This window comes from Pyrus communis, chromosome 12 (assembly GCF_963583255.1).
Source record: "Pyrus communis chromosome 12, drPyrComm1.1, whole genome shotgun sequence".
NCBI classification, from domain to species: Eukaryota; Viridiplantae; Streptophyta; class Magnoliopsida; order Rosales; family Rosaceae; genus Pyrus; species Pyrus communis.
The window spans coordinates 23899552-23912506 of NC_084814.1; the positions used below are offsets into that span (position 1 = coordinate 23899552).

The following is a 12955-nucleotide window of genomic DNA, read 5'->3' on the forward strand; positions in this document are numbered from 1 at the left end:
ATGGGGCCTAATTAATTTCTGCACCGGCCATATTTATTGTTGTTTTCAGCCTAGTTTTCTGCTAATGGGCTGCTGATAAGGTCTCATTTGGCCCAAATTGTTATTTTTAGGGCAAGGGCCCAAATGTTGATACATTCCCACGAGTTTCTTCTCACCCCCGTATTTTTGTTTTACGTGTGAGCGGTTGAGATTTAATTAATTGAGTGAAGAATAATGTGCGGGGAAGAATTTCCATATTCCCTACATACCACCCGAAACTAACCATGGATGGTAATACACATGGTGTTGAGAGTCAGATTGAATAGGTGTAAAAGTAATACATGTGGCAGATTATTATTGGCCAAACTTGAGAAATCCCCAACAAATGGATCGAGGTTCAATCCGAATATATGTACCCTCATTAGCCTATCACATTGACTCACTTCACATAAACTCAAAAACTTAAACTGCCCAGATATATTTTTCTCTCTTGAATGGGCTTGATCTTTCGATCCACAAACTCTGCATCTTGAGATTTGGATTGGAACTCATTCCCAACAAATGGGTCCTTGCTGCCAACAAGGACGAAATCGTTCTATTACTTGCCACGTAAGCATGGTTGCCATCTTTTTAATAGAATTATGTGAGATACTAAATATGAGAAATTTTTCAATATGCTAGGAATACGGTTTGAAACGCAAAATGTCATAATACAACTGGTCGGAAATAATTTTTCTTAAATTTTCAAGTAATTGTATTATTATACTTGTACCGAGCCATATTTTCCGCACACTAAATTTTTTTACAATAAATTCACCTTTTTTTATTAAAAAAAATAATAATAATTTTTCTTAAATTTTCAAGTAATTGTATTATTATACTTGTACTGAGCCATATTTCCCGCACACTAAATTTTTTTACAATAAATTCACCTTTTTTTATTAAAAAAAAAAAAGACAACTGAGTTATCCACCCCTTACAGGGCCAAGAAGACTCACAGAGGCATTTCAACATCACCTGACCACAAGTATGGCTTCCACACTAGCAAAAAATTTCGAACCTGAAACCTCTAATTTTTAATTTTAAAGAAGTTTCGTAATTCATCATTTACTGTCGAGCTACCCGCACGTGTTACAATAACTTCTCCTTTTGAGTAATTTGAATTAAAGTAAAATATATAGCTTAACTTAGAAAAACGAATCCATTCCGAAAATATCTTCTCATTGTGGGCCCCAGCGCATGCGATTTGAATTTCAGTATAAATATAGAAAGTTGCCGCTTGCTTTACTACTCAGTGCTCTTGCGACTCAGATCTGAAGTCCAAACAACGCAACGCACCCAGGTAACTCTCTCTCTCTCTCTCTCTCGCTACCTACTGTTTGTTTCCCGAGAAAATGCAGGAAAATGTGCTATGAAATCATCTGAAATTAGCTAATTGGAATAATTTACTCTTGATTTGGTGAATCTGCATCGGAATTTTACATTTGTGCTGTTTATTTTTCTGTTATGATCTTCTCAACGTTGTGCATTTCCTTTGCTTAATTTCGATTCTTATTGATTTAGCTACAACTTTTCAGATTGCAGATGCGTGAGTTTGTTTAATTAAGCTGATTAATTTCAAATTTTCAGTAGCTTGAATCGGTCTTTCATTACTGTTTTCGGGTCAGATTTCGCACTCGGACTTTTGAGTTCAATTTGACCGAGAAATGGAATTTCGTGTTCAATTAGTAGTTTGATATGAGATCTCCGAGTTGCATTATTAGCAAGGTTGGGTTTTAATCATTTTTAATTTAATGAAAAATATGAATTTCTAGATCTGGAAACATGAATTGTGGCGTAAAAGCACAAATTGTATCGGAGATAATCCCCGGAAAATGGAAATTGATTTGAACGGTGTAACGTGAGATGGTATTTTCTTGCTTTCTTTGTGATTCATGCGATCCCGATTACATTTTGGTTGGTATTGCTTTGTGTTACTTTCATTCGTTGTTATATAATTGGCCGAGAAAATGTGTGCAGTATCCATTCATTCGAGGCGAGGAAGATGGGTCGCGGAGTCAGCAGTGGAGGTGGGGAGAGTTCTTTGGGCTACCTGTTTGGGGGTGGAGAAGAAACTCAGACTCCTGCCCCGAAAAGGGTTACAGCTCCTCAGAACCAGGCCCCGGTTCCAACCACTGAATCACCTGCTCAGAAGCCTACTGCTTCCGCACCACCTGCAGAAGTCAGTAAGGAGATTCCTGCTGGCGTTCCTGGGAACACCTCGAACAACTATTTCCGAGCTGATGGCCAGAACTGCGGGAACTTCATCACAGTATGATCTTTGTTCATAGTCATGTTTTGCCCTAAATCATATATCAATGCATGAAATTTTATAGATTGTTCTGTCTCCATTTCGGTAGAAATTTATTCGCCTACATTTTTGTATCCCTCGTGAATAGGTTGTTCGCAGTCTGTAATTCGCAGATTTGCATACTTTCTGATGTTAGAAAGGAAGTTTAAATGCTCTTTCTCTTAAACTTTTACTACCCCTTAAGTTTTGGTATTCACGGTTTCAAAAATTTGGTTGACAGGATCGCCCATCAACAAAAGTGCATGCAGCTCCGGGTGGTGGATCATCCCTAGACTACCTGTTTGGAGCTGGTGGTGGCGGCAAGTGAAACCTCACGCCGCTGAAGTTGGAATCGTCAGTTTGGCAGGGATTTGGACCCTCTGTAGATGATTTCTCCTGTAACATTCTGGCATTTCCTGTGGCGGGGATTTGTTGGGTTTAAGATTTATGCTGCTAAAACTTTCGAGTTAAGTTGGCCGATAATATAATCGTTCCCAATTGCACTACATGTTATACAAGTTTCTTAGATTCTATTTGGAAGGAAAGAAGCACACGAGATGCGTTTCTCCATTTTTGTGCTCAAAATTTGTTCAGGGTTCTTGAAAAACGAACCTTTTTTCGCCCCCACTCTTTCATATTGGATGAGATCATATGGGGTAAATTCATGTCCCGAAAAAGTACAAATATAAAACCAGAGAAATTATCCAGGTAACTAATTTCCATCTAACAGAGACTGTAAACGATAACAAGAAAAGTAAAATTTAAGCTAAATTTTGACATCTCATGGAGATTAAACCTAAAAGAGTCGCCAAACTTCTTATAAGCAAAAGCCGCCTCTCTTTTTCCCTTTCAATTGGGAGAAGGGCCTAATTGAGAATTCACCGGAGTTTTGATGAGCACTATAAACTAGAGTTTTTGACCTACGACTGTTATAGGAGGTTTGCAGATACCACCGGTAGGAAAATTCTGTATCTCCCGTCATAGGCATCTATGATCTCCTTCACATGATGAATGTACAGATAGCCGGTGGCTTTTCATTTCTGGTTATGTTCAGAAGCCAATCCTCAACCAAACTCCTTCATATGGATGCCGCGTCATTCTGTCCATCCAGTGTTAGTTTCCCGTCACCTGCCAGCAGAACATTAGACGGCCAAGAAGATCAGTAAGAGAAGATGGTACAGGTTGCTTTGGCGATTGGCATTACTTGTTACAGTAATCATAAGCATTTGCATACAATGCTAATGAACCCGTAGCAAACCAAATACGTCATAAATCTCATTACATTCCTACCTTGGTTTAGGGATGAAGCAGCAGCAGAATTAGCTGAGGCAGACAAACTTTCCTTTGCAACTTCAGAGTTGAAATTTGGCGCATCATCATTGGTCTGATTTTTTCCCAGATTCAAAGGAACCACTGACGGAACCACTGACTGCTCAGGGTTTCCAGTAACCTGCATAAGAGTCCAGGGGTTTAGCTCGAAAATATATCCTACAACAGATAGCATTCAGTGTGCACAGGACAAACAAAACAAATTTCTAGCCCTCTATCTGTTCAAGACACGGGAAAGAAGGATCAGACCTTATGCAAATGAGAAGGGGCCGAATATGCTTGATTGTTTGAAATGGAACCTGCAGCGGCTTCTGTCTGCTCATGCAATATGGGCGCCTTTCCATGAACATTATCCCTTAGATCTATTATTTCTTGCCTGATGCCTCTAGAAGTTTTTGATTTGCTGCTGTAATCACCATTTGACATCAAACCACCAGCTTCACCGGCAGCCCGCTTCCTGATAAGGGATTTACATGATCAAAGTTGAATCAAAATATTCTAGGATAACGCGGTATAGTGATTGATATTCAAGTATACAAGTAATAATCCTCAGCAAAACACACAAAGAGATCACCATTTTCTGACCTGCTGGAACTAGGAATATCAATGTTAAACCCTGGCTGGTTGGGAAACACTATACCACGAAGAAGCTTTCCATCCATAACAGTTTCAATTGTGTATCCATCAGCAAGTTTGTCAGTAACCTTTCCAACAAATGTCTTCTTCCCCGAATCAAGCTCGGATTGATTCGATGGGATATCCTGTCTGCCTGCAGCTATAGCACAAGATCATTTGTGAAAGACATCAAAGCCCTCCTCAAAGTATATATTCAACCAGTGATTTTTTTTCTTTTTTCTTTCGCTTACATTTTTTTCTTTCATTTTTCTGTTTGCTGAATAAATTAACTTGGTCACATAGACTGCTTTCATTAAAATTATGAAATTTGTATTCATGAAGAATATTGGATAGTGACAAAAAAAAAAAAAAAAAAAAAAAAAAAAAGAGTGAGCGAGAACTTCTTAGGGTTAGACAGCTTTCCCTGCCTCTAAATAACTTAGGAGTTTGCAAATTTGAAAAAAAAAATATATATATATATATGTAAATTTTGATACATAAAAAAAAAGAAAAATGAAAACAGGACACTTTATCTTAGTAAATATCACTTACATGGTCGGTCATATGGAACTGGCATGGGTTGGCTCATATCAGCACTAGTTCCAACCAGACCAAGAGCTCTGTCGTGAACAGAGGCGAGATTTTGCTCTTGGCACTTTAGCTTCAACTGCTTCCTCAGTGATAATTTCTCTAGCTTCCTTTCAAGTCCTAAAATTAGAAAATATATCAGGCCAGTAAGACTCAGATTCCATACACATGAAATTTTACCCTAATTAGACTATATTGATACTTCAGGGAGGTGGTGGGAAAGATGATACTTAACCTGTGCTTAGGTAAAACATGTCATCCAGTGCCTCAAGACCTTTATTGCAACCACCAATAAATACAAGAACACCTCCCCTGACAGGATCCAAACAGTCCCCAGCAACGGAAAATCTAGCAGAAGGCCCATCACCAGCAGTTAGCACCTTGGTCCACACAGCAGTATCTGCACCACAGTTAAGATAGAGTGGGTATCTAAGGATACAATTCCAAAAATTAGAGCAACGGAAAGAACATAAAGTACATGTAACCGAAGGTGGATAGACAAGAAGGTTGAGAAGCTTCAAACAATCCATAAAAGTAAATATCCAAAAGTGAATGTTTCCGGGAATTTCTTGAAACTTACCAACATCAAGCATGTAAAGGTCACCATATAGATTTTGAGAGTCTGTGAATCCCCCAAAAACAAATAAGTTCTTCCCAAAAGCAATAGTACAATGACCCGCTCGGGGTGTCATAAACTGGCCAGTAGTTTTCAGCTCCCTCCAAATTAGAGTATCTAATGAAGTACCATAATACAAGAGTTACAGAAGGTATATATCATATACAATATCCAGAAGCTAGGTACTAGTGGTATCTAAATTACGTAAAAACTTTAATAAACTTGCAATTGGGCAAAGAAATTTCAGAAAATAATGATACCTGTATCAAGTATATGGACATCGGACAAATAGTAATTGTGCGCATCTTCACCACCCATCACAATTAGTTTGTTCTTCCAAGATGAACAAGTATGGCTATCACGCAGAGATGGTGGGTTGCCTGATGTTGTAGCACGTTTCCATACAAACGTCTCTACAAGATAGGATAAGAAAATGGATTAAACATGTCTTATGTGCTATCTGTATCAATGAGTGACCTAGTTAAGTCGAGTGGTCAGGTTCTAGATAAATGTAGACAAGGCAATTAAAAACTTAATGTGATGTCCTACACCTAGAACACTCCCTCTCTTCTTCCTCCCACTCTAGATTCTAAAAAGAACAAGGTGACAGAGATGACCCTGTGCAATCCTATAAACTCACAGCACGACAAGAGAAAGAGGACATGCAAATAAGTTAACTCATAAGATCAATGCGAGTGGTACCATGCAAATGCATAATCATTATATTTTAACAACAAAACTGTTAGCAAGATGCACATAATAGTTATAGACTAGACTGAAAAGCACTCCAACAACTTCATTCCCTAAGAAGTCCCACATGCTATCCAAAAACCTATGCTAAAGTGAGATGTATCAAGCAAATAAACTCGTAAGATCCGTGTGATGTAAATGCACAATTACCGTCAGAAAAAAGTGCGACGAAGGTAATTCAAACCAATCATCACCTAAGTGATGAATTTACTAACGTTACTTGGAAACCTACCTGTATTCAAAATGTAAAGATCATTGAAGTACACTTCATTGTCACTACTAGCATATTTTCCACAGCCACCAAATATAAATAGCCGTTTCCCAACAAGGGCAGCACCATGACCATCTCGTGCCTCTGGTCCTTCGCCTCTTAAACTTGGAGATATCCATGTATGTAAAGCTACACAAACATTAAGAACATAAGCGGGCACATTGGTGGTACACATAGTTCAGAAATCAAAATAAAGAATTTGATATAAGTCTTAAAAGGTCGCAGTGTCAATAAGTGTTGAGAATTGAGTAAATCTGGTTACATAGTTCGAAAATCAATAATAACGAATTCGATATAAGCCCTAAATGGTAATAGTATTAGTAAATGTTGAGAATTGAGTATATCTAGTTTCAACTCTTCGATATACCAATCCAAAATGGATAAGGAAATAAGTCAACTGTCACGCTGGACTTAGAATCGTCTAATTGAATTATTTATTTTCCAAAAAGGAATCATCTGATTGAATTACTTGGCCCAAAATAACACATATAAGGGTGAGCATGCTATGTAGTCAAGAAAAGATATCATTGCTAGGGAAAAAGCAAAAATATAAAAGAAAGTCACTCACAGGTGTCTAATATATGCAAATCCCCGAGAGGGTTCATCCCATCCGTACCCCCAAAGACGAAGAGATTATCACCAACAGTGGTGCAGCTGTGGCTGTCCCTTGGAGTTGGCAGGGTTCCTTTGATCGCTGGCTGGCTCCATGAATGTGTAGCTGCAGTCAGCAGAATAAGAGAATTAACAATCTCAAAAACAATCTCCATATAAAATGCAACAGCACACAGCAAAATGCAGAGTGCTAGTTGTCAACACCTACAGGAAAATTTGAAACAAAATTAAAGAGCTCATCGTAGCACTATTCGAAATTTTATAACAAAAACAAATAACAAACAGTAAAGATACAAAGAAAACCACCTTGGGATGTTACCAACCACCTAATACTACGCAGGCTCATCAAACGACGGTTTTTAGCTGCCCCAATGTAATGTCCTTTAAAATGTAATAGCAGAAAAAAGCTTATAGCTTGTGTGCCTAAAGTAAAACCCATGAAACCTCTAGCAATCAAAATTCAACAGCATAACCCTATCAAGCATTTACTCAAGAATTGTTGCAGAACAATTAACCCATCACAAAATTTGATTCCAATTTTCCAAAACAAGACCAAATTTTACGAAATTAAACCCCAGAAAACCCTAATTACAAGCCAACTAAAAACCCCTTAAACATTAATCAACACGGTTAATTACATAAAGATTCAAACTTTTTTCCCAGAAAATCACCAGCAACCAACATTACACAAACCCACATGGAAAAAAAGGGTAAAAACAAAAATTAAACGAATAATCTAGGCAAATTTTTAGCATTTGGGGAAGACCCACCAGTGTCAAAGACGTGAACTTCATTGGTTGGGCAGTTTTCTCTGCCATAGCCACCGATTACATACAGCAAACGCCCTTCGTTGATTGCATTGCAGGTGTGGCCCCACCGCTTCCCGGGGCCATGCACCTCCGCCGCCGCCGCCGCCACTCCTTCTTGCTGCAGGTGAGCTTGCTTGGGCTGCAGCTGCACCCTGTCCCACTTCATTATCTTCTCTGGGTAAAAAATTTGGGAAGAGACCCAATTGGGTTAGAAAAATGGGGAAGCAGTGAAAATGCTGAATTACAGAGAAGAATTTTAATTTTGGGTTAATTTTTTTTTTTTTTTAATTTGGGTTTTTGTGTACTGGGATTGAGCTGATTTTATTATTCGAGTTCATGCAAATAAGGACATTGAATAATTAAAAACAATAAAAAAAAGGGTCCAAATAAGAAGAAATTTTTTATTGTGATTGGAATACAACCAATATATTAAGTGTTTTTATATAAGTAATAAAAAAATTTATTTTTTAAGTTATTAATTTTTTAAAACACATATATCAACATTTGTATAATGACACGTAATGTATCATTCTGTGTTTCGATTACATTAAAAAATCTCTCTCGTATCTTTATTAACACACCTGTAAAACTAGTTATTTCATATCTTTATTAATATATGTTTTGTAAATGATAATTTTTTTAAAATGAAAGATAAATAATGTAAGTTGAAATCTTCTTTTAGAATATTTTGAAAACTTTATTTCCATATGTAAAGATAGTTGAGCAATTTGATGAAACATTCAAACTTATATGAATTGCCCTTTCTTATTAAATTAATAAGGGCTAAACATTAAATAAAAAAAATTAAACGATCTTAAAATTAAGAATAAAAATGCCACGCAATGGGTGTTTTCATGGGTTGCTTCATTTCATTTTCAAAATAATTTTTTTAATATTCATAAAAAGAATTTTTTAATAAAAAATTAGAAAAAAGTAATTTTCTAAATTAATATATTTTTTAACTTAACATAAGAAGGGCAATTGTGTGTGGCATGGGGCTAATTTTTATGGTAAATACATATGTTTGGAATTGTTTATTTTATGATAAAATAATATTAAATTATATGCAAATCTTTGAGAGGGTTCGTATCATCGGTACCTCTAGAGGCGAAGAGATAATCACCGCCAGTGGTGTAGCTGTGGTTGTCCCTTGGAGTTTGAAGGGTGTCTCCGGTCACCGGCGTCGGCTGCCTCCATGAATGCGTAACTGGTGCGGTGCCTCTTACCACCGGCGTTGACTGTCTTCTTGAATGTGTTCGTCGTTGTACGAAGATATTATCACCAGCCGTGGTGCAGTTGTGGCTATCCCTTGGAGTTGGTAGGGGCCCTCTGATCACCGGCGACGGCTGCCTCCATGAACTTGCAGCTGGTATGGTGCCTCTGATCACTGGCGCCGACTGCCTCCTTGAATGTGTTTGTTGTACGAAGAGATTATCACCAACAGTGGTGCTGCTGTGGATGTCCCCTGGAGTTGGTACGGTGCCTCTCATCACTGGCGCCGGTTGCCTCCATGAACCTCTGATCACAGGCGCCGGCTGTCTTAATGAATGTGTTTGATTTACGAAGAGATTATCACCGGCAGTGGTGCAGTTGTGATTGTCCCTTGGAATTGGTAAGTTGGCTCTGATAAAGGGTGACGGTTGCCTCCATGAAACTGCAATCAACAATTCAGAATAAGCAAATTAACAATCTCAAAATTAAACAATCTCTATAACATGCATTAATACACAGACATGAAAAATAAATAACTCACTCAAAGCAGTGTTCGAAATTGTATAACAAAAACAAATAACAGACAACAAATATTTCAGTGGAACGATATCTTAGTGCTTTACTTAGTTGTTAGAAGCGAAAAAAATCGGGCGCATAATAATGCATAAGCTAGCATGATTGTTTTCTGGTACTGTGTTGAAGTACCATATGATAACCGATGAAACCCTCTAAAATCAAAACTCAACAGCTTACCCTACCCTATGAAGCATTTACAAGAATTGTTGCAGAAAGTTAATAATAATATTTGGCTACTCGTGGGATAAGTAAGAGTTCCTACTTAAAATTGTTCGTTACTGATTCACAAAACTTTGTGTTTATGATTAAACCATTTATATTACAAAGTACTAGATCGCCTTGCAAAAAATCAATTAAAACTAAGGTTGTTTAGTCGTCGATCTATATAAATTAAAACAAATGAATGGTAAAAATATTACGAACCGTTTACGTATTTGCTATAATAGATTGACTAAACGATCTTAGTTTTAGTTCATTTTTAATTGTCAGAGATGATATTTACAGAGTGATCTATAAGATGAACGATTATGATCATAAACACAAAATTCTATAAATCGAACACGAAAAATTTTGAGTAAGAGTTTCTACTCATCCTTGATTAGCCAATCATTGTTCGAAAGAAAAACTTCACCCAAAAAAAAAGAGCACGGTTCGAAAATCAACCCATCACATCGGTTGATTCCAATTTTTCCAAACAAGATGACCCATGAGTTTACCAAAGGGGTATGCATCCAAACATCCATTTTTACTTCTCAAATGCCTTATAAATTTATAACCGTTGGATCGAATGAATTGAAAAAGATTAAATGACAGAAATTAATAAGAAGTGTATGAGAAGTAAAAAGAAGTGCGTGGATATCACACCTCATTTACCAAATTAAACCCACCCTAGCTACTTAAAAGACCGCAGAACCCCCCTTGAAAATTAATCAACATGAATAATCACAAAAGGATTCAAACATTTCCCCTAGAAAACTCACAACCAACCCTGCAAAACCAAGATTACACAAAATCGACTTGAAGAAAATAAAAAACAGAAAAATCAAACAAAAAATCAGGGGATTTGTTTTTTATTTTATTTTATTTTTTTCAGAATTTGCAAAGACGTGAACTTGTTTGGTCTGTCTGGTAGTTATCCCTGCCATAGCCACCGAACACATACAGCACCTACCTTCTCTGACAGAATTGCTAGTCTCACCCCGCCAGTTCCCGGAACCAGATGCCTCCGCCGCAGCCGCTTCTTCTTCTTCTTGTTGCCAGCCAGCTTGTCTGGGCACCAGCTGCACAATTTCGTACCTCATTTTTTTCTACAATTCTGAAGAGACGCCCAGTTGGGGTAGAAAAATGGGATCGAAAGATTGCGAATTACAGAGAATGGGTTATTGTGTTCTGGGATTGAGCAGATATTATATTTGGAGTTCATGCAAATAAGGACAATGAATAATTAAAAAATTAATAGAAAGGGTCCAGATAAGAGAGAGAAAATATGTTTTTTCACTTTTTTTTAATGAAAGAGAGAAAATAAGTTTACGTAGGTGATTTTATTTAAAAAGTTAAAAATATAATAAAATGATATACACTGCATTAAACTTCAACAAAATTTGCTTTCTCATGTTTATTAAAATAAGTTTTGTTTTCTTTTAGCGAAAAAAAAAAGGTTTGAAATAGCACATCGTATGTTAGAACTCCACATGATTTTGATTTAGACGTATTTATGATTGATATGTCGTACAGAAGTTATAATGTGATTTAATCAATAAAAGGATAACTAAGCGTACAATTAGTTTTAAATGAATACAATATTAGTTTCACTTATACAAATTTGGTTATATGATGACACGTTGTGTGTTTTCACTTCAGTTGTGTTCCATACAGTTGGACTTCAGTATCAATATCGTTAGATTGTTACGTACGTTGTTTTGTACAAATGTAGAAGTACACGAAGCACCTTCACGTGCAAGAAACTCAATTCATATTTAAAAACAGCAACCCTTTCGCGCGCTAACGTGGGTATGGATAGTATTCCTTTTACTTTTTGCACACAGGCTAACACACGTGCAAACATGTTTATTCTATCGTGAATCTTTTGTTATATTTCTTACCAGTAAAACTTGTTATTCAATTAATTTCTTTGGCAATATGATATTACATTCTAAATTGTAATAATTTATTGAGAGGGGATTCAAATATGAATGCAAAAGGATAAGCACATTGCCCTAGTCAATAAACTTAACTCACATCTAGAGAATCGTTATACGATTTTTGAAGTACCAAAGTTAGGGATGTAGGGTTTAGTTGAACTATTGGTAATCGATGGAGAGAATGCGAGATAAATAAATGAAGAACTAGTTTAAAAGGTGATGCTACATTTATCATATTTATGCACTAAATGATGTGGCACATTCTATACTTTATAGATTTTTATTACAATTATTAGTCAACTTCCAATTTAAATTAAAGTACAAATTTAATTTGCGACATATCATTTAGTGTACAAATTCGGTGCACACAACATTATTCCAGCCTAGTTAAATTAGGTAGTTTGAAACATGGTTTTTTAAAATGAAAGATAAAACTCATAAAAAATGAAGGATAAATATTGTAAACTGAGATCTTCTTTTTAATATTTTTGAAAATTTTATGGTAAATAAGTTTGTCACATCCCGGCCCGGGGCGGATCACTTTCCTGGCCCGCTCCACCACCGTAGCACGATATTGTCCGTTTTGGACTTACCATTCTCTCACGGTTTTGTTTTTGGGAACTCACGAGCAACTTCCCAGTGGGTCACCCATCATGGGATTGCTCTAGCTCCATTTCTCGCTTAACTTCGGAGTTCCTATGGAACCCGAAGCCAGTGAGCTCCCAAAAGGCCTCATGCTAGGTAAGGATGAGAATATACATTTAAGGATCACTCCTCTGGGCGATGTGGGATGTTACAAGTTTGTTTGGAATTTTTTATTTTTAGGTAAAATACTAAATACATTTTTTGGGTATTTAAAACTTTTATGGTAAAATATATATTTTGGTATTTTTTTAATTTTTATGGTAAAATATTAAATAAGTTTGTTTTGGAATAGAGGGGATATAATCCTGTTTCAGTAACGGATATCAGAGATTGTAAAAACATGCATGTGGGCACCACTTTCATCAGAGAGATAGAGTCCGACCGTTACAGGTTTAGGTGGACTAAAGGTCAATGCTAAATCATCGCTAATGACATCCAAAAGCCCAAGAAAAATGTGAATGTCTGAATGCATTCGAGAAAATT

The 12955-nt window shown here is 36.6% G+C and overlaps 3 protein-coding genes across 5 annotated transcripts; 1 reads left to right on the forward strand and 2 right to left on the reverse strand.

Moving 5' to 3' along the window:
* The first annotated feature begins 1284 nt into the window (after positions 1-1284).
* On the forward strand, positions 1285-2816 carry LOC137709845 (protein SPIRAL1-like 3). 2 transcript variants are annotated; one of them, XM_068448826.1, is made up of 3 exons: positions 1285-1321; positions 1999-2290; positions 2550-2816. In XM_068448826.1, exons 2-3 carry the CDS (start codon positions 2024-2026, stop codon positions 2634-2636), a joined length of 354 nt encoding a protein of 117 aa, XP_068304927.1. In that variant the 5' UTR covers positions 1285-1321; positions 1999-2023; the 3' UTR covers positions 2637-2816. The 2 variants fall into 2 exon arrangements, with proteins under 2 accessions (XP_068304927.1, XP_068304928.1); XM_068448827.1 differs by having other exon boundaries at positions 1302-1320; positions 1996-2290.
* An 88-nt stretch (positions 2817-2904) lies between these two features.
* Positions 2905-8137, reverse strand: LOC137709843 (uncharacterized). Of its 2 annotated transcripts, none has more exons than XM_068448825.1 (11): positions 7860-8137; positions 7046-7195; positions 6439-6606; positions 5717-5869; positions 5421-5573; positions 5076-5240; positions 4805-4960; positions 4223-4406; positions 3887-4094; positions 3599-3758; positions 2905-3436 (listed from the first exon to the last, which is right to left on the reverse strand). In XM_068448825.1, the coding sequence occupies exons 1-11, from the start codon at positions 8062-8064 to the stop codon at positions 3387-3389; spliced, it is 1752 nt and encodes a 583-aa protein (XP_068304926.1). In that variant the 5' UTR covers positions 8065-8137; the 3' UTR covers positions 2905-3386. The 2 variants fall into 2 exon arrangements, with proteins under 2 accessions (XP_068304926.1, XP_068304925.1); XM_068448824.1 differs by having other exon boundaries at positions 4223-4412.
* Positions 8138-8953: 816 nt separating this feature from the next.
* On the reverse strand, positions 8954-10987 carry LOC137710225 (uncharacterized). Its single transcript, XM_068449162.1, has 2 exons — positions 10858-10987; positions 8954-9552 (listed from the first exon to the last, which is right to left on the reverse strand). The coding sequence occupies exons 1-2, from the start codon at positions 10985-10987 to the stop codon at positions 8954-8956; spliced, it is 729 nt and encodes a 242-aa protein (XP_068305263.1).
* Between the last annotated feature and the right edge of the window lie 1968 nt (positions 10988-12955).

Excerpts from the sequence above, each read along its gene's own strand:
- LOC137709845 (XM_068448826.1), top strand. The coding sequence starts at position 2,024 with ATGGGTCGCGGAGTCAGCAGTGGAGGTGGGGAGAGTTCTTTGGGCTAC. Across the intron at positions 2,291-2,549 it reads ACTGCGGGAACTTCATCACA|GATCGCCCATCAACAAAAGT; the intron begins GTATGATCTTTG and ends TTTGGTTGACAG.
- LOC137709843 (XM_068448824.1), bottom strand. The coding sequence starts at position 8,064 with ATGAAGTGGGACAGGGTGCAGCTGCAGCCCAAGCAAGCTCACCTGCAG. Across the intron at positions 6,607-7,045 it reads TTTGCATATATTAGACACCT|CTTTACATACATGGATATCT; the intron begins GTGAGTGACTTT and ends ATGTTTGTGTAG. Across the intron at positions 4,413-4,804 it reads AGTTCCATATGACCGACCAT|CTGCAGGCAGACAGGATATC; the intron begins GTAAGTGATATT and ends CTTGTGCTATAG.
- LOC137710225 (XM_068449162.1), bottom strand. The coding sequence starts at position 10,987 with ATGAGGTACGAAATTGTGCAGCTGGTGCCCAGACAAGCTGGCTGGCAA. Across the intron at positions 9,553-10,857 it reads TAGCAATTCTGTCAGAGAAG|TTTCATGGAGGCAACCGTCA; the intron begins GTAGGTGCTGTA and ends TGTTGATTGCAG.